Raw genomic sequence first — 23963 nt, forward strand, 5'->3', positions numbered from 1 at the left:
AGAATAAACTTATGAACAAACAGCATTACACTTTACCTTATATTTTTCAAGTCTGAGGCTAGGAAGTTCATTTTCCCAGACTACACAAATGTAAGTTATCTAAGTCATCAATTGCATTAAACTCAGCTTCCAGCAGAAATCATCCAATGTTATTGATGTGTCTGATTTTTCAATACTGTGCAGCCCAATGACATTGACCCAGTTGCAGCAGTGCAACATCTGGCCTGGCTGAAACCAATATCCTTATCAGCAGGTGGAAATGATTTCTTGTTTGCATGTCTCAGGACAACATCATGTTATGTACAAATTATGTACAAAGCTACCAGAGAAATTAAAGATAATCCACTCTCACAGATTTCTTTTTCTCTTTATTCAGTTTTGTCACTGGGGTGATCAAGCGCGAACGATTTCCAGCTTTTGAGAGGTTATTATGGCGGGTGTGTCATGGCAATATTGTCTTACGTCATGTACAAATCAATGTCCCACCGGAGGATCCAGTGGCTGTAAGAAAAACATTTATGCTCACAATATTGGCTAATTCGGGGTGATTTACCAAACTTGTGATATTCTGGTGGCATTGTACGCAATTTGAGTCACTCCATTGCAGGAAGGATGTATAGGGTTTGGAAAGGGTTCAGAAAGGGTTTATCAGGATGCTGCCTGGATTAGAGGTTATGAGCTAAAATGAGAGGATTCAACAAACTGGAGTTGTATTTTCTAGACCATTGGAGGCGGAGGGGAGACCTGATGGATTTTATAAAATTATGAAGTATTGTAATAAAATATTCCGAGTAATTAAATAGGATGGACACTTAGAATCTTTATCACAGATAGAAATGTCATGTAGTAGACATGAATTTGAGAAGGACAAAGTTTTTTACAGAATGCCGAGTGCCTGGAACAGGCAGCTGGGATAGTGGTGGAAACAAATGAGCTAGTGGCACTTAAGAGGCGTTTAGATGAATACATAAAAATGCAGAGAATGGAGGTTATATGGATCATGTGCAAGCAGAAGAGAATTAGGTTAATTTGGCATCGTGTTTGGCACAGACATCATGAGCTGAAAGGCCTTTTCCTACTGAGTGCTGTATTGATCTGTGTTCTATTGACACCTTGCACTTGGCTGCTCTTTGTTGCTTCGAGTGAGAATTTATGAGGATCCTATAGGTGGGATGGATGCTGAAGGTAGCCGGAACTTTGAAGCAATAATAGTCCAACCTATACCTCTGTGGCACTAAAGTTTTCTTCTGGATGCCTGCAAGTTTTACTGTGAAGACTGTGCCATGGCCATGTTCCACTCTGTGAAACATCAAGATAACTTCGGGTTTCTATACTTAGATAGGAACTAATTGGCACGTACTTACATTGCACTGAGGTGAGTCAGATGGGTAGCTCAATCAGCCAGGGAAAGACTGATATTAAAGTAAAGCAGAATCTGAAAGCACAGTGAGCGTACTGGTTGTGTTATAACTCTCCTTGAGTATAGGGTAGAGCAATTTGATCTTTTTCTAAGGGGATTGTTGGAGTTCAAAATATTTTATTACAAATGACTCCAAGGAAGATACCGCACATGGAATCACCGAAGTCTGTTGTGCAGAAACAGGCCCTGCAGCTCACCAGATCTGCACTGCCCATTGTATTTCTCTACACTAATTCCATTTGCCCGTATTTGGCCTGTAGCCTTCTAAGTCTTGGTAAGTTATGCTTGTCTGGATGTTTCTACCGTCTCTTCATGCTACATGTTTCACGGTCCAGCTTCATTCTGTGTGAGAAGTTTCCATGAGACACAGGAGCAGAATTAGTCCACTTGGCCCTTCGAGTCTGCTCCGTTATTAAATCATGGCTAATATATTTTCCCTCTCAACCCCATTCTCTTGTCTTCTTCCCATAACCATTGATGCCCTCAAGAACCTATCAACCTCCACTTTAATTATACCCAATTTCTTGGCCTCAACTGCCATCTGTAGCGATGAATTCCAGGGAATCACAGTCCTCTGGTGAAATAAATGTCTCTTCTCTGTTTTGAGGGGATGTTCTTCTATTCTGAAGCTGTGCCTATTCTCATCCTACACTTCCCCTCTATGAAAAACATTCTCTTCATAGCCACTCTATCTTGGCCTTTCAATATTTAACAGATTTCAATGAGATCCCATCTCATTCTTCTAAACCCCAGTGAGTACAGGCCCAGAGTCATCAAACACTCCTCACATGTTAACGCTGTCTGGAGTTTAGCCATCTGATACTTGGCTCCTGGTAGGGTCACCCATGGTGGTAAGGTCAAAGGGAAGATTCCAGACAAAGACCTATCCAGCCAATGGATGCCACTGTACCCTGACCCCAATTTGTCAATGACCATGTGGTGGCTGCCCGTGCATCAAATTCCCACGCTAAGCAAAGTCACACATAGGTGTTCTCCATTAAACAAGATCGCCTAACATCCTATGTGAAGCCTGGATCAGCCACTAAAGCCATCTGAAGACCCACCATAGACAACTACTTAGGAGAACATCATCCTCAAGTTGAGTAATTACACAACTCACACTACTCTTAGACATGGGGCCCGAAACTACTCACAAAATTCTGAATGTATTCTGACCAAATGTGGTCTGTCCAGTCCTCTGGAAATGAGGATTAGAATACAAATGCAGATCTAGACATGAAGTTTGCCCCTCAAATTCCCTCTGAGCCTCTTACCTCTTACCTCATTCCTCATACCCATGGCCTCCCACCCCCACCAAGGAAGAAGGTTATTATCAACTACCCTACCTAGACCCCTCATAATTTTATACACCTCTATCAGGATCACACTTCAGCCTCTTCTGTTCCAAGGAAAAGAAACCCAGCCTAACCAATCAATATTTTTCCTATCCAGACAACGTCCTGCTGAAGTTCCACTGTGCTCTCTCCAGTACACGCCAATTTTCCATAGTGTGGTTACCTGAAGTACACACGGTATCATACAGGTGTGCCCTAATGAAGGTCTGAACATTAAGTTGCAACATGGTGTCCCTGCTCTTGTGTTACTGAGAACAGAATTCAAAATTATCCAGAGAAAATCCTGAGAAAAGGAATTATAACAGGCAATTTCATTTAAGAATAGTATTGCACAGAAACAAGAACCTCTGTCTGTAATGTGAATTTAGTGACCACTTCTAGTGAAAACAGAGATAGGAGTTTAGTTTCACAATTCTATTAAACATATTTTCTCTGAGAACAGCATCCACATTAAGCAAGCGATCTGTGATCTTTTGGTGGTGTCGTAAACTGTCATACCCGTGAAGCTTGTGATACATGAACCTGTCAAGTTCACCAATGAACTTGAGCAAAACACCGTTTCTGGTGCATGACCTAGGACTCAGAAATTTCAAGACAATATTGGCAGAGCTATTTTTGAAAGATGGTTGAATGTTCATGCTGGGCTCTGAAATAATTACATATCCTTCAGCAATAGCCTTAGGTATTTTTCATGCTTTACTGATTATTCTGTACAGGAAATGAAAACTGGCATTGACTTAGCCTTTATAAGTGCCCTTTTGAATATATTATGTACATACGTAACATGAAATACTAAGAAACCGTGAGAATAACTTTAAAAAATAATCCTTTGTCAGGAAATAAACACAATTGGATTTATGCCCTGAATGATTTTGCCCTTCACTGAAGTTCATGAAGAATAACATTAGTTACTGAGAAATAACTGTGTTTGACTCAGTATTGTTTCCCATAGAACAAATTAGCTTGTAATCAACCACAATGTCATCCAAATATATTCAGATGAATAGTTATATTTTTCCCTTTCTTTATTCACAGGACGATTTCATCGGTAAAGATGTGTTCATAGTCTTCTTCCAAGGCGAACAGTTTAAAAACAAAGTGAAAAAAATATGTGATGGGTGAGCACAGTAATGAGTAAATCTCTTTCACAGAAGAATGATTTAAGGCAGAGTTTAAACTGCTCATTTTCTTTCTTATTATAGGTTCCATGCCACAGTGTATCCTTGCCCGGAAACCCTGCATGAAAGAATGGAAATGAGTGTTGATGTAAATATGCGAATTGAGGACATTAACATGGTATGTTCAAAAACAAATCCAAGAAACACAGGATAGAATGTTAATGTCCCTCATGCCAATGGGTTGTGAGCACTTGCTCGAGACTGCCTTGATGTTGGAAGTGGCACAGGGTTGGCACGCTGGGGTTTTTAAGTGGGCACCCTCCTTCACCGATTAGCCCACTACATCTCCAGAGGGCTCAGCGATGACTTCTGGCATCCCATTGTGTCTTCCCACTCTCTTGATGCTGTCTTGGAGCCCAGGAGAGGTCGTTTTGCTTAAACCTAAGCCAGTGAGCTATTCTTTCCGCTTCCTTCTGATGTGGCTCCTATGGCTTGCCATAGAGTCTGATCATGGATCACAATTTTCTTCAGGAATTTGATGGCGGATGTGGCTATAAACCCCCTACAACCCACTACCACAGGACAAACTTTGGTTTTCCAGCCCCGTCGCTGAGCTTCAGCTGCTAGATCTGCATAGTGTAACCTTTAGCACTCATATGCTTCAGCCACTGAATCCTCTCACGGGACTGTGAGTTTCACAATGTAGGTGATCTGTAATGAACTGGACCAGAAGAATGCTGTGTAGAAGTGGACAGGTAGTCAAAGTCAAAGTCAAGTTTATTGTCATCTGCACAAGTACGTGTATGCTCAGGTGCAATGAAAAGGCTACGTGCAGCAGCATCACGGGCACAGTATTATTGAATTTCTCATACAAATGGAGGGTGCAATAGTTCAATCTAACACCAGTGTATTATGCCTAAACAGTAGAGACTACAATGGAATGAGGGAGGATTTGGCTAGTGCAGTTTGGGAACACAGGCTATATGGTGGGAAGTTGAGGAACAGTGGAAGACTTTCAAAGAGATTTTTCACTGTGCCCAACAAAAATATATTCCAGTTAAAAGCAAAGACAGTAAGGGCGGGGAGAGCCAGCCTTGGATATCTAAGGAAATAAAAGAAGACATCAAACTAAAAGCTCGTGTATACAAGGTCGCCCAGAGTAGTGGGAAACCGGAAGACTGGGAAATTATATAAAGTGGAAAAGGGTAGCTAAAGTGATTGGGTTTCATCTCCTAAATTACAGAGAAAGGTTGAACAAGTTAGGTCTTTATTCTTTGAAGTGTAGAAGGTTGAGGGGGGACTTGACAGAGGTGTTTAAAATTATGAAGGGGTTTGATAGAGTTGACATGGATAGGCTCTTTCCATTGAGAGTGGGGAAGATTCAAACAAGAGGACATGAGTTGAGAGTTAAAGGATAAAAGTTTAGGGGTAACAAGAGGGGGAACTTTTTTACTCAGAGAGTGGTAGCTGTGTGGAACGAGCTTCCCGCAGAAGTGGTTGAGGCAGGTTTGATGTTGTCATTTAAAGTTAAATTGGATAGATATATGCACAGGAAAGAATGGAGGCTTATGGACTGAGTGCAGGTCAGTGGGATTAGGTGAGAGTAAGAGTTCGGCACGGACTAGAAGGGCCGAGATGGCTTGTTTCCATGCTGTAATTGTTATATGGTTATATGGTTATTGTAGGTCCCTTGGAAGATGAGAAGGGGTAATTGATAATGGGTAATGAGGAAATGGCAGAGGTTTTGAATGACTAACCTGTGTCCTTCATGGTGGAGGACACATCTAACATGCCAAAGAGAGATGTTATTGATGCGATGTGAGGTGAGGACCTCGATACAATAGCTATCACTAAAGAGGTAGTGCTGAGCAAACTTGTGAGCCTGAAGATGGATAAGTCCCCTGGTCCTGATGGAATGCATCCTAGGGTACTGAAAGAAATGGCAGATGGTATTGTAGAGGCTTTGGTGATGATTTACTAAAATTCACTGGACTCTGGGCCAGTCCCAGCAGATTGGAAGATGGCAAATGTCACACCACAGTTCAAAAAAGGATGTAGGCAAAAGGCAGGTAACTATAGGCCAGTTAGTTTAACATCTGTAGTTGGGAAAATACTTGAAGCTATCACTAAAGAAGAAATAGTGAGGCATCTGGAAAAAAATGGATCCGTCAGGCAGATACAGCATGAATTCAGCAAAGGCAGGTCCTGTTTGACAAACGTACTGGAGTTCTTTGAGGATATAATGAGCACAGTGGAAAGAGAGGAACAAATGGATGTTAGTTACTTGGATTTCCAGAAGGTGTTCATTAAGGTGCCACATAAAAAACTTATCCTTAAGATAAGGATGCATAGGGTTGGGGGTGACGTATGAGCATGGATAGAGGATTCGTTAATTAATAGAAAACAGAGAGTTGGGATATATGGTTTTACTCTGGTTGGCAATCAGTGCTGGGCCCGCAACTGTTCACAACATACATTTATGTTCCGGAAGAGGGGACCCAGTGTAGTGTACCTAAGTTTGCTGATGATACTAAATTGAGTGGAAAAGCAAATTTTGCAGAAGATACGAAGAATCTGCAGAGAGATATAGATAGTTTAAGTGAGTGGGCAAGGGTCTGGCAAATGGAGTACAATGTTGGTAAATGCAAGGTCATCCACTTTGGAAGGAGTAGATTGTTATTTAAATGTAAAAAATTGCAGCATACTGCCAAATGAGGCAGTGGAGGCTACCTGAGTAAATATATTTAAGACAAGGTTGGATAGATGTTTGCATAGTAGGGAATTAAGGGTTTTGGGGAAAAGGCAGATAGGTGGGGATGAGTCCATGGCCAGATCAGCACCCGAAACATCAAATGTTCATAAGAAAAACATAAATTATACACAGTTTTTATCAGAAAAAGCACAATTAGAACAAAAAAAATCATTGTAGTGCAAAGCGCTAGGGTTTATGCAGGTAGATTTGCTCCTTGGGCCTCCATTATAGGGGCACTGCCACAGTATAGTGATTGACGTGACACTATTACAGCTCAGGGTTTCAGAGTTTCGAGTTCAGTGGTGGCACCATCTGTAAGGAGTTTGTACGTTATCCCCGTGACTACTCAGGTTTCCTCCAGGTGCTCCACTTTCCTCACACAGGCCAGAGCAGTAGGTTAATTGGTCAATGTAAACTGCCCTGTGAATAGGCTCAGGTTAAATAGGCAGGTTGTCGGGTGCTGCAGCTTGTTGAGCAGTGAAGGGCCTGTTCCACACTGTATCTCTAAATAAAATAAATAAATTACTGAGTCCCACAGGTTTATCTCATTGCATCTGTCATTGGAAAAAATTCTGCAGCTTGCCTGCTTCAAGGCAATTTGAATGTTTCAGATGCATGCCAGAGGCACACACTATGTAACCAGTGAGGTTCAAACTCCAAGCACACATGAGGAAGTTGCCATTGAAGAACAATAGACAAAGACGGAATCAGCACCCAATTCCACCTCCACCATTCCCTGCACGATTCCTCAACAGTCCCAGTCTCACTAAGGATGAAAGTGTGAGAATTGCCCTGCATGGCATCGGGCATCATTCATATGATTGTGAGTGCCTGTCCATTACTTCCATTACGTATCTGCCCACATTAAGTGAATGAAGAGAATACCAATCTGAACAAGGCTATGTCCTGCCCTAAACTCCACCCAGCCACCGTGAATTATAGTGACAAATCATGAGAGAATATCTCAACCTATATTTTTGAGTAAACGCCCCCTATGCTTTAGGTATAATCTTATGAGAAAATTTGTAATTTTGTTCTCAATTTCCAGTATACACACAGAGTTTAACTTATTCACCACTTTCCTACTTAGCCACAGCCTTCACATCCTATCTGCACAGATATTTTCCTACCATATGAGTATCTCATACTAAGTTGAGAAAGGCCAACTAAGTTCATTGAAAACACTTGTCACCTTAGTAGATACTGAATATTATCTTGTGTTGCTATCACCTTCTAGGAATCTGCATGTATATCAATGTTGGCTGTAGAGATGTAAGATTACTTCCCACGCAGCTCTTGCTTCCTACACCATAACCACCTTTTACAACAGAAAACACATTAGTGATCTGGCCTGAATTTGGTTCAAATAAATTTGGCTAGCAGTAAGCAAGCTAAAGTTCTAGTTTCACTGTTTCAACGCCAAGAGTTAAACATCTTCCCTATCAAACCACCGTTGGAATAAAACATTTTTGATGAAATTTATTAAAAAATGAAAAGTTGTGAAAAGTTGGGTCAATATCACAAATGACCTGACTTGGTCCAACCAAGCAAAGTTCACTACCAAGAAGGCCCACCAGTGCCTTTACTTCCTGAGAAAACGAAAGAAATTTGGCCTGTACCCTAAAACCCTCACTAATTTTATAGATGCACCATAGAAAGCATTCTTCTAGGGTGCATCACAACCTGGTATGGAAGCTGTCCTGTGCAAGACTGAAAGAAGCTGCAGAAGATTGTGAACACGGCGCAGCACATCACACAAACCAATCTTCTGTCCGTGGACTCACTTTACACTGCACACTGTCGGAGCAGTGCTGCCAGGATAATCAAGGACACGACCCACCCAGCCAACACACTTTTCGTCCTTCTTCCCTCTGGGAGAAGGCTCAGGAGCTTGAAGGCTCGTACGGCCAGATTTGGGAACAGCTTCTTTCCAACTGTAATAAGACTGCTGAACGGATCCTGACCTGGATCTGGGCCATACCCTCCAAATATCCGGACCTGCCTCTTGGTATTTTTTTGCACTACCTTACTTCCCATTTTTCTATCTTCTATTTACAAACAATATTTACTAATTTTAACTATTTTTAATATTTAATATTTGTAATCCAGGGAGTGTGAAGCGCAGAATCAAATATCGCTGTGATGATTGTACGTTCTAGTACCAATTGTATGGCGACAAAAAAGTATAAAGTGTAAAGTGTAAAGTAATTCATATGAGATCCATTTATCAGATGAAATCTTAAGAAGCTTGACTTTTTTACACCATAGTAGTCTTGTCAGACTATCAGTTCATTCTGGTTCTGAACAGAGCAATCTAATCAATCCCACTTCCTCCTCTTCTTCCTGTGAATATGAAAGAGCTCGTAAGGGTGTAACACTTAGCGTAAAACGAGACATAATTAAGTATTTCGATTGTGGTGAATGAAGTAAGGACAAAGTGAGTTTGGCTTGTGGAAGTTAACGAAGATGATGTTGAAGAGGTTTTGGTTTCCACATGATGTAATTTGACCCTTTCCAGATCTACTTTGTGATTTCAATACATGGGGAGAGGAGCGGGAGTGGCGACACTATTGGTTCTATCTGAAGTATCACAATAGCCCTTTCTTTTTCTTTTTCTTTTCCTTAGTTTTCTTTTAGTTTGGGTAGATTCGTTTTTTTTAGGGGATATATTTTTTCCTTTTTCTTTTTTTTATGATATTTTTGTATTTTATGTATACTCTTTATATATTTTATTGTTAATCTGTGTGATTTTGGGAGGTTTATTAACTAGGTCTTACCTGACTGTATACTTTTATAATAATTATTATTAATTAATACAATCCCAATTGCTCTGTACTTATTTTTTGTAATATGTATGATGTTGAAACTAATAAAAAGATTGAAAAAGAAAGAGGTTTTAGCATCCCATGACCAAGAACTGATAAATGAAGAGCTGATGCAATTGGAAGAGGAAAGGATAACAATCGAAACCAAATGCAGTAGCAAACGGAACGAAAGTGAAGTCGTCCAGGAACTGAACGTGAAGCAACTGCGTGAGATTTTCGCTTCAATGATTGCAGAAAAGTATGACTTTAATTTTGAAAGAGTACATCAGTTTAGGGCATATTTGCAAGATGGTTTGAGTGCTTACAAAGAACTGTATGATAGAAAGATGTGCAAGGCTAAGCAGTCAAGCATACTGTCGTTTTTCAAGCCTTCCACATCAGCCACAGCAGACAACGAACCTCGACCTTTGACATCGAAGCAGGCAGACATAGAAGAAGATGACCTGCCTACCCTGATGGAAATAGACGACGATGAGATGACACCCCAGTGTCCCACCACCCCAGCGGTCCCAACCTCCAGGCTACAGCCCGATACATTGCCGCGGAGAATGCAGCAGTAGCCGGGACTCACCCAGCACATCTTTAAGAAAAAAGCCCAGCTTTCATGGGGGACAAGGCAAGGCTGTCCATTAAGTCCTTTGTTGTTTAATTTAATATTAGAACCCCTTGCTATTGCTTTTCGTGAGGCTAAAAATATCCATGGGATTTTTGTGAATGAGACCATGCATAAGATCGCTCTTTACGCTGACAATTTATTGGTTTATACATCTAATCCTGACGAATCTATTCCTGCCTTGCTAAAATTATTTAATGAATTTGGAGATTTTTCAGGATATAAAATAAATTTTAGTAAAAGTGAATTGTTTCCTTTAAATGATTCTGCCTCTATATATGATAATACTCCTTTTAAAGTCATGGATTCTTTTAGATATTTAGGTATTATAATTACTAAAAAATATAAGGATCTTTATAAAGCCAACTTTGTTCCTTTAGTAGACTCTATGAAGTATTTATTTAGTAGATGGAGTCCACTTACATTTTCACTTGTTGGTCATATTCATATAGTTAAAATGATGATTTTACCAAAATTTTTATATTTATTTCAGAATATCCCTGTTTTTTTGACTAGGAAGTTTTTTGATCGGAGTGATTCTATTATTTTATTTTTTATTTGATATAATAAAAGACCAAGAATTAGTAAATGTCACTTATAAAAATTGAAAAAGGATGGAGGTCTAATCTAAGAATGTATTATTGGGCTGTTAATGTGGGATACATGTCTTTTTGGTTATGTTGGGTTGATAAGAGTGATCGGCCAATTTGGGTAGACCTGGAACTGAAAGTTGTAAAACAGTTTTATTTAACCTCGTTATTGGGTGCTGCTTTACCTATACAATTAGCTAAAGTTGTTCATTTAAACCTATATCCTGTGATTAAGTATTCTTTACAAATTTGGCTCCAGTTCCGCAATTTTTTTAATCTTAAAGAATTTAAACTTTGTAGTTTAATTTATTGAAATTACTTTTTTAAGCCTTCTTTGAGTGATCCAATTCTTTTACTTTGGAAAAATAAAGGTATTAATTCTTTTTTGGATTTATTTAAAGAAAATAGATTGATGTCTTTTGAACAATTAATTGATAAATATTCTCTTTCATACTCACACTTTCTGCAATACCTTCAAGTTAGACATGAGCTGAGCTTCTTTGCATTTCTAACATTTTCTCTTTTTATTTTCGTGTTTCTAGCTTCTACAGATACACACCTTTTGCTTAGGATTTGTACTTTTCCTTTCCTCTAATTAAATCTGCCCAATGTCATTCATATACAGTTTGAGTAAACTGTACACAAGTTTTCAATGAGCTTTTGCCAAAAACCTTCATATCCATTGCTGCACTTAATAATTTCTTGAATGATTGATCTGAGCATTAACCAAGAATATTAGTTCCGTGCTGCAATTCATAACATAACAGTTCACCTCATTTTATTTACTCTGATGAGATTGGATCCAACACTTAATTTAACTTAAATTTAATTTAAAAATGATTTTTTTTTCATTTTTCTAACAGATACTTGTCCAGACAGAGAAACACCGTAAGAACTTACTGGTCTCTGCTGCTAAGGATATTTACAAGTGGAATGTTAAAGTAAAGAAGATGAAGGCAATTTATTACACACTAAATCTCTGTAACATTGATATCACCCAGAAGTGTTTGATAGCTGAAATCTGGTGTCCTGCTACAGACCTTAAGAAAGTTCACTGCACATTAATAAAAGAAGCGGTAAGTATTTCAGAAGTGTCAAAAAATAAGGAAACTAAATTTAGTTGTGACTCTATAACTGCCTTGAGAATTGTCAGTTGACCTACAAGCTTTGTTGTAAAACTGTCATTAACTTATATTTATGCTATCATTATTCTCTGTGCGTGTTTTAATCATGCCAATAATCAGCTTTGAGTTTGCAGTTTAAAGGTTGAGCTAATTGTCATTAACCATTCTGGAGTGTATGAGGATTTGTATAATACAGATATAATATATAGTTATTCTGCAGTTAATGAGGCTTAAAAAAAGAATTAGAACGATTTCTCACATTCAAAATATCTAAAAGTGCAGAGCAGAGAGGGATTTCTGCACCACTGACAACATGGGATGGAGCCAAAGAATTAGTGATGGAGAAAGGTTTTTAATAGGAGGAAAATAATCATATCCTGGAAGAAGTAAGGGGAATTTCAGAAGCAACACACACACAAAATGCTGGAGGAAATCAGCAGCTCCATTAGCATTTAACGAGTGGAATGAACACTTGGCGTTTGGGACAGTGACCCTTCATCAGGACCCGAAATGTCAAAAATCTTCATGAAAGATCTCAGCCCAAAACATTTCCTGTTCATTTCTCTCCATAGATGCTGGCTGACATTTTGTGAGTGTGCTGCTCCAGATTTCTAGCCTCCGCAGAATCTGTTGGGTCAGGAGAATTTCAGACGGAGTTTTGAAATCTAAAGAGCTTGTGTTTAAAAGAATGGCTGGAAGACTGATGAGGGAATGAGGAGCAAGAACTGCACATATATTTGGATGAAATAGGCTTTAGCGAGAGCATGGTTTCATATTATGAAGCCGTTGAATACAAAGGCAAGAACTTTAACCCAAAGGGTACATGGATTTAATTAAATGTACCAAACTGAAGAAAATTTGATCCTGTCACATGAAATGTTATGGAGCAAGCAAACGAAATGCTGCAAACCATACATCCACTGCTCTGTAGCAACCTTACAGCACTCAACACTGAGGCTGCAAAATTCAGAGTGGTCTGTTGCATTGCCATTGTGAAGCCACAGATCCTTCCTCCAGCTGTTCAGTGAGCGGGTGCAGGGCAGGAAAAATTGAGCAGGCAACCTATTCTGCCTCTTTTCACCTAGCAAATCAATGAAATGAGTCCAAAAGAAAGCACAAGAAACCACATTCCCAATTCCCATTCACCGAAAGACCCATACTCACCTTATCATTCTCATTGGCAGTTACATGGCTGATTTGACTACAACGTAGAAGTAAATGCCACCACTAAATAAACAATCCCAATTTATAAATTAATTAATGAATGCTTGCTTAAGCAACACTTGTACTGGAATGGTTTAGGCGGCGCACGGCTGAAATGCCTACCCGACTAGGGACAAAGGACAAAGTACTCACCGTGAAAGAATGAAATATTTCTTCCTAATTGAGGGCAGATAAAAGACAAAAAAAGGTGAAAACACTCAGTAAGTCAGACAGCATCTGCACAAAGCAAGAAAAAGCTGAATTAAAGATTAAGGTCTTTGGCTTTTCACCAGATTTGATATGAAGGATGACAGTCAATCTGTAATGCATGAGAGCTGATTTACAGCATGATAATCACTTTATAATATATGCTGATTGGATTATTCAGTACCATAGAGCATTTGGTGTGTAATCACCAACAACACTTATGCTGCCGTACGTGTATATAGATTAGTTATATTCATTATGCAGTTCACAGAAGCTGGAATGCTGACCTACAGTAACTTTGCACTGTGTGAGACATGATAGTGATGAATCATCATTCTGCAGTGAATAGGAACTGGATAGGTATTGATCACTTCACAGTGATTTAGTGATTAGGTTATTCTTTAGACTGCATATATGGTCACTCTCATCTGAACATCCTAGGCAGAAACAGAGTTTAGCAGAAAGAGCGGTTCATTAAAAAAATGAAAGGAAGCGATTAAATTAGGAAGAATAGATTATGCTGAATTCTGTGAGAGTCTATCTGAAGTGTTGCACAAAATTTTCAGCCTGACGTGTAGATCTAATATTATCCAGTCAGTTCACTCGCAATGTTTATTCCAGTCACATATGTGAATAGCAGCTCATGAAAAATGGATAACCAATACAGTTAAAAGAAAAAGGCAAATTTGGCCTTTTTGCTTTGGAGTTATTGATCTTTGACAGGGCATGCTGGCAATGTTTTGTGCATCGATAACATAATCGATGAGCCACTCCTATTGTTCAACATTTTTCTTCTGGGTGCTCTTTCATGTTTTTTCTCTCTCTCTATTGATTGCTGTACCCCTCATCTGATCGGTTAAACAACTCCCCAGTCAGCCTGCTTTTTTATTTGATTCAATTTTTCCTGCCCTCTCCTCTTTCTTTCCTGCTCCACCATCATTAATTTATCTTTCAAAAGCTGGGAGGATGGGCAAACAAGTCAGGATTTCAACATACCCTTCCCCCCCACCCCCGCACTGCAGCTCGTTATATCATTGCTGTTCTGGTCCCTTTTTGACTAGTTATTTTCATTTCCTGCTAATGTAAGTCCAGTACTATTCTGTCTCTGAGAGTTTACATCAGACTGCACAGTGACACAGTGCATGGATCAGAAGAACATGTTTGATGAACTCAACTCACCAGCCACGTTATTGTTAAGCATTGTTCACATTTCAGACTCACAGCAGAAGCTCTTTAAAACTAATTGTCAAAAGATAGGGCATTTAAAGAGAAAAGTATTCAATTTATTTGCCTGTTACACTCAAGTCTTTACTAAGGTACATTGATGACACAACTGATAAGTTTATTTTTCTCTAGGTCCGGAACGGTTCCATTATGCCTCCTATTTTGAACAGAATAGAGGCAAAACTAACCCCTCCAACATATAACAAGACAAACACGTTTACTGAGGGCTTTCAAAACATTGTTGATGCATATGGGGTTGGAAGCTATCGAGAAGTTAATCCAGGTAAAGTGCTTAATATTTTTAAGTGCTTATATTCAGTTGCTTACGTAAAAAGTGGAGAAGTCATATCGCCACAGGATAAAATCTTCCTTAGGCCACACTTGGAGTAGTGTGTACAGTTCTGGTCACAACATTACAGGAAGAGTGTGAAGGTTTTGTAGAGGATGCAAAAGAGATTCACCAGGAGGTTGCCTGGCTTAGGGTGTTTGACAAATTTGGATTGTTTACTTTGGAGGCTGAGTGGTGACCTGATAAAGGTATATATACTTATGAGAGGCATTGATAGGATAAATAGTCAGAGTCATTTTCCCAGGGTGGAAATCTCAAATAGCAGAGGGTATAGCTTTAAGCTGAAAGGGCAGAAGTTTTAAGTTTTCACACTGAGAGTGGTAGGTACCAGGGAGATGATGGAAGCAGATACAAAGAAGATAGCAACATTTAAGAGGCATTTAGGAAGCTGTATAAACAGACAGGGACTGGAAGGATATACAGTACTGCAAACTCAGTGCAGGCAGATGTGCAGTTTACATTGGCATTATGGTCGGCACATGTATAAAAGATCAAAGGGTCTGATCCTCTGCCCTGCTATCACTCAAACTGTGGTGGTTGATGAAATGCATTTAAATGCTTGCTGGTCTTTATGGTTTATTGCAATTTAGTTTTTTTGTTTATCCAGTCGCTATCATATTTTTATAAATAGGACTGCACATGATATAAAGCTGTCATCTGCTACAGGGCAAAAAATTATCAGCTTAATCTCCATTCCTGCTGAAAGCTTAATACCACATGTGGAAATTGATCTGATCACCAATAATACAATCAAAACTTATAACCTTTATCCTCTCAAAAGTACTTCTTTGGATATCAACATGATTGCTTGTCTTTTTGTAATCCTAAATTCATATGATATACTCAGTATAGTTGCAATAGCATTATTGTCAATGAAATAAAGACCAGAGGGTCATTGCTTGATATTGGCTGTACATTAGCGCAAAGTAGATACCAGTAAATTGGTAGTTCATTTTATATCTCTATCAGCTTTTATTTCTATTGACTATAAAATGCAAACAAAACACCCAGGGTTCTCTTCTCAAGTGATTGTACTGAAAACCAAAGAAGTTAAAACAGCCGGTCAGAGGTTTCAGAAAATGACTCATCTCCTGCCGTCCCAAAGCCTTTCCACCATCTACAAGGCACAATCAGAGGCAAAAATGGAAAAATCTCCACTTGCCTGGGGATTACTCTATTACTATCAATGACAAAGCAGCCCTCTTGATTGGCACCCCATCAATAACAAAAATATCCATTCCCTCCACCACTGACACCCTGTCACAATTGCCTTTATCATGTGCAAAATGCATTGTAGTTAGTTCATTTTTAAATCAGTGATTTGGAAGGAAAGAGGCAGTAGGAACATAGGAACACCAGGTTCTTATTCCAGTCATACACTTGGAAATGAATATGGATTCTTTCATTGCCTCTTTGTCCAGATCCTGGAAAACTATATCCAATATTTTTGACTTTATTGCCCAAATTATATAATAAAGTATAATAAACAGGAGCCACATTAGTGTAATAGATAGCACAATGCTCTTACAGCTTGGGGGATCGGAGTTTAAAGTTCAATTCCAACACCGACTGTAAGTTTGTACATCCTTCCCATGAGTACATGGGTTTTCTTTGGGCGCTCCGGTTTCCTCCCACAATCCAAAGACATGCCGGTTAGCACATTCATGGGTCATTTTAAATTTTTCTGTGATTAGGCTAGGGTTAAATAGACTGGTTGCTGGGTGTGCAGTTCTTTGGGCCAGGAAGGCCAATTTCACACTGCACGTATCTCTGAATAAAATATAATAATCTGGTCCAATGCATTCAGAAATAGACTAGTAGCTTAATAATTACTTATTATTAATTATTATACAGGCCCCTGCAGGTTAGAAACTCCCAACTTATAGATATCCCCAACATATAACAGAGCTCCTATCATTCAGTAATTTTGTGCCCTGTTGTATGACGTGGGCGGTTGTCGTCTTTCCATGACCATGATTGTTCTTGGCAAATTTTTCTAATGAAGTGGTTTTCCATTGCCTTCTTCTGGGCAGTGTCTTTACAAGACAGGTGACCACAGCCAATATGAATACTCTTCAGAGGTTGTCTGCTGATGTCAGTGGTTGCACAACCAAGACATGTGTTAGGCACCAGCTGCTCACATGACCATCTACCAGCTGCTCCCATAGCTTCACGCGACCCTGTTCCGGGGGCTACACCTTGCCCAACAGTGACTCTCAGGCTAGCAGAGGGAAGGAGCACCTGACACCTCCTTTGGTAGAGATGTATCTCCACCATCCACCTCTATAATAATATTAAATTCCGAAGTCTGATGTATTTTACTCCGTCTCCTGTACTTTTAGTGAGTGGTCTTTTGATGCCACTCATTACTGTGGATGTGTGGTTACCATATCAAGTATGTATTTTGTGACTAACAGACAAAATCGATTGAGGACATCTATAAAAGTAGGAACTTTCATTACCCAGGGACGACCTGGCACAGAAAAAACCTCATTGCAAATATGTTTAATAATTGCGATCTTTTATCTATTTACTTTGGAGGACATGAGCCCAATGCCTATCAGCACTTGAGAAGGTGGGGATGAGCCATTTCTTGAACTGCTGCAGTTCTCCTGGTGAATGTATTCTGCTGGGCGCACTGTTCCAGGATTTACAGCTGATGGTGATTCTCAATGTGTGATTTGGAGAGCAAGTGGCTGTTCTTATTGTCTGCAATTCCTGTCCCTTGTCATTCACAGAAGCTCTTAACACCAATAATATTAGATTTTATCAAACTAATATGCATTATTCTAAGCTGTATGGCTGTTTTTGTTTACAGCATAAGTATTCTCATTCCAGCTCACTATTGCTAATCAGATTTAGTTTCACGTTGCAGTACTTTAGTTTCTTCAATCAACTCCTTTCTTATGAAGTCTTATTTTCAGATATTTAGATGAAATCTCTTCTATTTTATGTTAGCTGTTTATTCATCACGTGACACCCGATAAGCTGACTTATATCAAATGCTTCTTAGTTTTTGTTCATATTTTCCATGTCCCTAGACTCTCACTATATCTCCCAGTAATGAACAACCGTCCTCAGAATCAGACGTTGTGAAGTTTGTTGTTTTGTAGGACCTTGCAATACATAATAACAGAAACTATAATTACAATAAGAAGTTCATTGTCCATTCAGAAATCTAATGGCAGAGGGGAAGAAGCCATTCCTGAGACACTGAGTTTGTACCCTCAGGCTCCTGTACCTCCTTCCTGATGGTAGCAATGTGAAGAGAGTATGTCCTGGGTGATGGAGGTCCTTAATGACGGATGTCGCCTTTTTGAAGCATCACCTTTAGAAGGTGTTCTGGATGCTGAAGAGGTTGGTGCCCATGATGGAACTGGCTGTGTTTACAACAACGTCCTTGACACAACCAGTTAAAATATTCTCCAAAGTACTGTAGAAATTTGCAACTGAATTTAGTGACATACCAATTCTCTTCAAATTCCTAATAAGATATCATCACTGTCGTGCCTTGTTTGTAATTTCATCAATATGTTGAGCCCAGGATAGACCCTCAGAGAAGTTGAAACCCAGGAACTTTAAACTGCTCACCTTTTCCACTTCTGATCCCTTGATGAGGACTGGTGCATGATCCCTCAACTTCCCTTTCCTGAAGTCCATGATCAATTCTTTGGTTTTACTGACATTGAGTGCAAGCTTGTTGCTGTGACACCACTGAACTGGCTGATCTATCTTGCACCTGTACACCTCCTCGTCATCATCTGAAATTCTGCCCACAATATTTGTGTCGTCAACAAATTTACAGATGGCATCTGAGTTATGCCTAGCCACACAGTCACGGGTGTAGACGGAGTAGAGCAGTGGGCTAAGCATGCATCCTTGTGGTGCACCAGCATTGATTGTCAACGAGGAGGATATGTTATTTCTGATCCGCACAACCTTCGATCTTCCAATGAGGAAGTCAAGGATCCAGTTGCAGAAGGAGGTACAGAGACCCAGGTTTTGGAGCTTATTGATTATAACTGAGGGTACGATTGATTGCACACTGAGCTGTAGTCAAAAACTGAGCAGCCTGATGTAGGTATTACTATTATCCAGGTGATCCAAGACCCAGTGGGAAGTTGGAACACATTCTTTATTTACTCATCGGACCAGGTCAAGCTCTGATGTGGGCAACAATCCCAGAGGAAAGCACCAATGAACTACCATTCAAAGTTCAAGGACCTTCAGTTTCCACATCTGTGCACTAAAACAGAGAAGTCAGAAATATGTTGGGTGTTAGATTCCACTGCATCAGACCTTGCTCTCAGCCATTGTATTAACACTGAGTTTAGCGGGAGCTCCTGAATAGACTGAGCTAAAGGACTGGAAGCACTTTGCATCTAGCCCTTCAGTATTACTGTAGCCAAAGATGGTATACAGGTCACTCCATTCATTTGAATAAGATTACTGGCTTTTATTTAAAAAGGTAAATTGACGTTAAGTAATTCATTTTCTTTCGATTTACATTTTTATCACTCTTACTAGACAACAGGGTGACCCGTTGGGGCACCCTTTGAGAGAAGGGTAGTGCAGTCTGATATGACCAGAATGAACATTAAATTTTCCTGAATGCTATTGGTATCGCTTTGCTTTGGAAACTGAAGTAGAAAACCTCAGTTTATTAAAGAAGAGCGACGCATAGCAAAGCAAATATAGCTCCTCCGCGTTTAATGAAGGACACTTTTGATGGCATCATTTCTGGTTTATCTGCCACCCTCGTGCCTCTCATTGTCATTCTAGAGACGTGCAGCCCTTTCATCCCCCGTCCCTTCATCTCTTCCGCTGTTTGTTGTTTGTCTCTGATCCTGGAGACGTGCATGCCTCTCCTCCTCCATCTCTTCTTCTCTCATCTTTTTTTGTCCTGACTCTTTGATCCTGGAGTCGTGCAGCCCTGGCCTCATCCAATTCTTGTTCTCTCCCTCTCCTTGCCGCTTCCCGACGACATTTGGCGTCATCTCTTGACCATAATGTCCCCCTTCCCTTTCCACGTGGCATAATTAGGCTGACCATTTTTTTTACCCAAATGCTGGATAGAAGATACGAAGCACTAACACCAAAGGATGCTGATTATTCTTGATGATGTGGTTGGCGCTCTCCTAAATGGATGTGATATAGTGACCGCTATCCTTTGACTGCAGCAAAGAGTTTTATGGGTGTCTTGAAGTAAGTCATTACAATAAGATTTAATGATCTCTTATTGATGGGTGGCAGTTAGATCTGTCCCAATCCTGCACATGCTGATGGTGATTAGCAGAATGTGACCCCTTGAAATAGAGCTGCCCTGCCCTTTTGCTCTGGTAGGTGTCGCTGCTGAGGCTGGCCGTGCGCAATCGCATGCGTTGAGCTGTCGCATCCCAATTTCCATGATGGCTGATCGGGTCTTGGGTGAAAGGGAGCCTGTTAATTTTTGGCAAATGAGCAATTTTATACAAATATATAACCCTGAACTTTGCCTGCATTCTGTAAGTGAGCACATTTTAATTCGATTTAGCCAAAAAAAGTTCTGCTGTAATGCACCGTTTGCACTAATTGGAGGTCACAAACAGACAGACAGACAGACAGAACATGAGAGTTTTAGTAGTATATAGATCCTTAATTACTATTTTAATAACATACATCTATTAGAACTGTTCTTAATGAAAAAGTTCTTAAAAATAGAGAGGTTAAGAGCATATTGCCATTTGTGTCGCAAATCAATCAGCAAGTGATGGAAATCCAGAATCGGTACCATATTTCTTCTTCATCTTGAGTTACAGCTGAATTGCATATTAATAGTGATGTATTTCATGAATTTGCCATTCTACTTCCAGGAATATAGGTTTATTTCTGCAGTATAAATCCATTATCTAAAACTATTCTGGCTTATTTTATCTAACAAACTGCTGCTTACAATGTTCTGGATTGTAAATCGCTACATCTCAAGGCTCAGTGGCAATTAATGCACTAAGGACAAAAGATTTGGAGAGCAGTAATTAGATATTGATTTGGTTTGAATTCACGTGCATCAGGGTATCAGGTCAAGCTTTTTACCAGAAGCCATTAGAATGTCATGCGCTATCATGGGCTCTCTGACACTTCATTCCCTTTGTATTTTTGATCAGATATTGGTTAATGAGAAGTTCCACAAGTGCCAACAAGTCATATTAAAATGCTAAAGAGTTTTTAGATCATAATAGGCTGCATTTCATGGATGCTGCTTGGGAAATGCCAATTTATCCCAGTGTTTTGATTTTTGCACACATACAGTACACACACTTACAGACAAACCTTATGCAAGGTCTTGTACAATTCTGAGGTGCCAAACATGATATACATGTGAAACAAGTGTGTGATCATGACAAGAGGAAGGGAAGGAAGGAGGGACATGTTTTAACTTGAACGTGTATAGTAGAAGTCAGAAATATGTTGGGAGTTAGAGTCCAATGCATCAGGTCTCGCACTCAGTATTTATCACTGAGTTTAGCGGGAGCTCCTGAAAACATAGAACATAGAACAGTACAGCACAGTACAGGCCCTTCGGCCCACATTGTTGTGCCGACCCTCAAACCCTGCCTCCCATATAACCCCCCACCTTAAATTCCTCCATATACCTGTCTAGTAGTCTCTTAAATTTCACTAGTGTATCTGCCTCCACCACTGACTTAGGCAGTGTATTCCACGCACCAACCACTCTCTGAGTGAAAAACCTTCCTCTAATATCCCCCTTGACCTTCCCACCCCTTACCTTAAAGCCATGTCCCTTTGTATTGAGCAGTGGTGCCCTGGGGAAGAGGCACTGGCTATCCACTTTATCTATCCCTCTTAATATCTTGTATACCTCTATCAAGTCTCCTCTCATCCTCCTTCTCTCCAAAGAGTAAAGCCCTAGCTCCCTTAAGACTGAGCGAAAGGACTGGAGGCACTTTGCATCTAGCTCTTCAGTAGCCAAAGCTGGTATACAAGTCACTCTATTCATTTGAACAAGTATAGTGGCTTTTATTTAAAAAGATAAATTTAGGATAAGTCATTTTCTTTATTTTCTTTGATATTGCATTTTTATTGCTCTTATTTCTAATTACTATTTTATTAATATAAACCTATTATAATTGTTCTTAATTAAAACATTCTTAAAAATAGAGAGAAGGAAGTGTGATATGAGAAGGCGAATTAGTTATGGGCGTACCATCGTCTATAGTAATTCCCCAATCCATCCTTATCTGGCAGCAACTTCTGCCACATAATATGTATATGGTACAGATTCCAGAGTGAGGGGAGAAAGAAAGGAATGACTCACCATATCTGAAAGTTCAGATCCACCAAGTGGCATTTAGCAGTTTACAGATGTTAAGGAGTGGGTGGGCATAAGGTGAATTATTCCACAGAGATGGCATTTGATAGGCTGAGGGAAAAGGGGATAGACTGTGTATCATTTTCTCAATAGTCAAGATCACACACCACTTCTGCATCACTTGATAACTATGATGGGGCAGCCTTTGAACAAATGTTCATGTAGGTATATGAACTTTGAGAAGATAGGGCATTAACATACTGTCTGAAAGTCTGCCTGACCTGTCCAAGAATAAGAGAAAGTTCAAGTCATTAAATACTTTCAGCTCTACATTCAAGGCAATCCTGTCACAAGTGGATGAGTAGATCTTTTGCAGAAGTTAAAAGATTTCTGAAACCACTGACTTTGAAAATATTGGCTTCTGGATGCATTGTTCATCAGACAATTAAGCTAGGTGTTTGTCTCCTTGGAGATACTTGGGACATAGTCTTTCTCCTCATTTTTCCCTCTGTTCCATTAAAACACCCTTCCCTTTAACCTCTGTCCTTTTGCTCCTCTTCTTGCTGGAAGCCCAGGAAGCCAGTATCCATACCATGATTGTAAATTCCAGTGCATTTTTAATTGCAACATCTCCATCAAATGGTTTCTTTAAATAGCTTAGGTCCAACATTTTTTCCTGTCCTGCTCTGTAAACTGGGCGTTTAACAAGTCACTGATCTGTATATGTATATCATATCTCTGATTTAATCACAAAGAAAGATTAACTGACCATTGGCTGGAAATTGCTTCACACCAAGCACTTTGCCTCGGGCACAATGTGGTTAATTTTACCCCTCTATTTAATCACACATTTCATAAAGTAACCTCCCCAATAAAATTGTTAGGCCGACAACTCTTACTCATTATTTAGATTTTCAATTTTATTGACAGCTTCATCAACAAAAACTGACTAAAATGTGGGTGGTGCTGGTAATTAAGATCATGGTACTAATAAAGGAAGATCGGTCAACCCATCATGGATCACCTAACCATAAGGTCCATAAAGGTTCCCCATCTCAGTGCCAGTTTCTCCACGCTTCCATTATATACTTTACTGGTCTGAAATTATCTAAGAAACAGAAATTTCCTGTTCCATCCCAATTCAGACAAAACACAATATTTGTCAACTGTTTCAATAACATTCAAATCATTCCCTCTAGTATGTCTAAGGTTTCATTTCAAACTGTTAGTTCAGCATCAGAACAGATAATTAATAACGAGGCTTCCATCTTATTTCCATACAACATTTGATACCACAGCGGCAGCTACCATGAAGACTTCTCATCCTCGGTGTTAATATTATTAATCCCATCACTGAATACACTGACTCTCTAGAAAGTTAAAGATCATGACAATTATGTCCCAGAGCATGATTTTCTTCCAATTTCACTCTGCAATTTCCATTTTCTGCGATATGGCTTTGCCCCACCTCCTGCTTATGGTGTCCTTGAACTACTATCAGAAGCAATGGCTGCTTTGGAATTGGACCTCACGTCCACTTAGTCTTAGCACTTACTATAAAACAAAATGCTCCACAAATCAGTCCAAGTATATAACCAGTGCTGAGATTTGAAGCAATGGATAAGAAAATAAATTTTTAAGAAGCATTAATGTTTCATCCCTAATATAAAGCATACAAAATGTATTTTATTCCTAATAGTTCAAAGTTGCACTTGAAATCTTTCAACCTAATGGACATATTATCCCGCCATTATATTAAACCAACTTTTTTTTAACAAATTTGTTGTGTATTGTAAGTATATGCTGTTATACTGTTAGAGTTGTCCAGAGTTGCTAATTAAAAGCAGCACATGACAAAACACCCCAGGCAGTGT

At 39.5% G+C, this 23963-nt stretch overlaps 1 protein-coding gene across 1 annotated transcript in view; it reads left to right on the plus strand.

The window, feature by feature from the left end:
• The window catches only part of LOC140195710 (V-type proton ATPase 116 kDa subunit a 1-like), a 106926-nt gene that overhangs the window by 17877 nt on the left and 65086 nt on the right, over positions 1-23963 (plus strand). Inside the window, exons 6-10 of the mRNA XM_072254420.1 lie at positions 377-503; positions 3811-3893; positions 3978-4071; positions 11537-11749; positions 14564-14714. Coding sequence (XP_072110521.1) covers positions 377-503; positions 3811-3893; positions 3978-4071; positions 11537-11749; positions 14564-14714 — 668 coding nt within the window. The remainder of the gene's footprint in view (positions 1-376; positions 504-3810; positions 3894-3977; positions 4072-11536; positions 11750-14563; positions 14715-23963) is intronic.

This window comes from Mobula birostris, chromosome 3 (genome assembly GCF_030028105.1).
Source record: "Mobula birostris isolate sMobBir1 chromosome 3, sMobBir1.hap1, whole genome shotgun sequence".
Lineage (NCBI taxonomy): Eukaryota > Metazoa > Chordata > Chondrichthyes > Myliobatiformes > Myliobatidae > Mobula > Mobula birostris.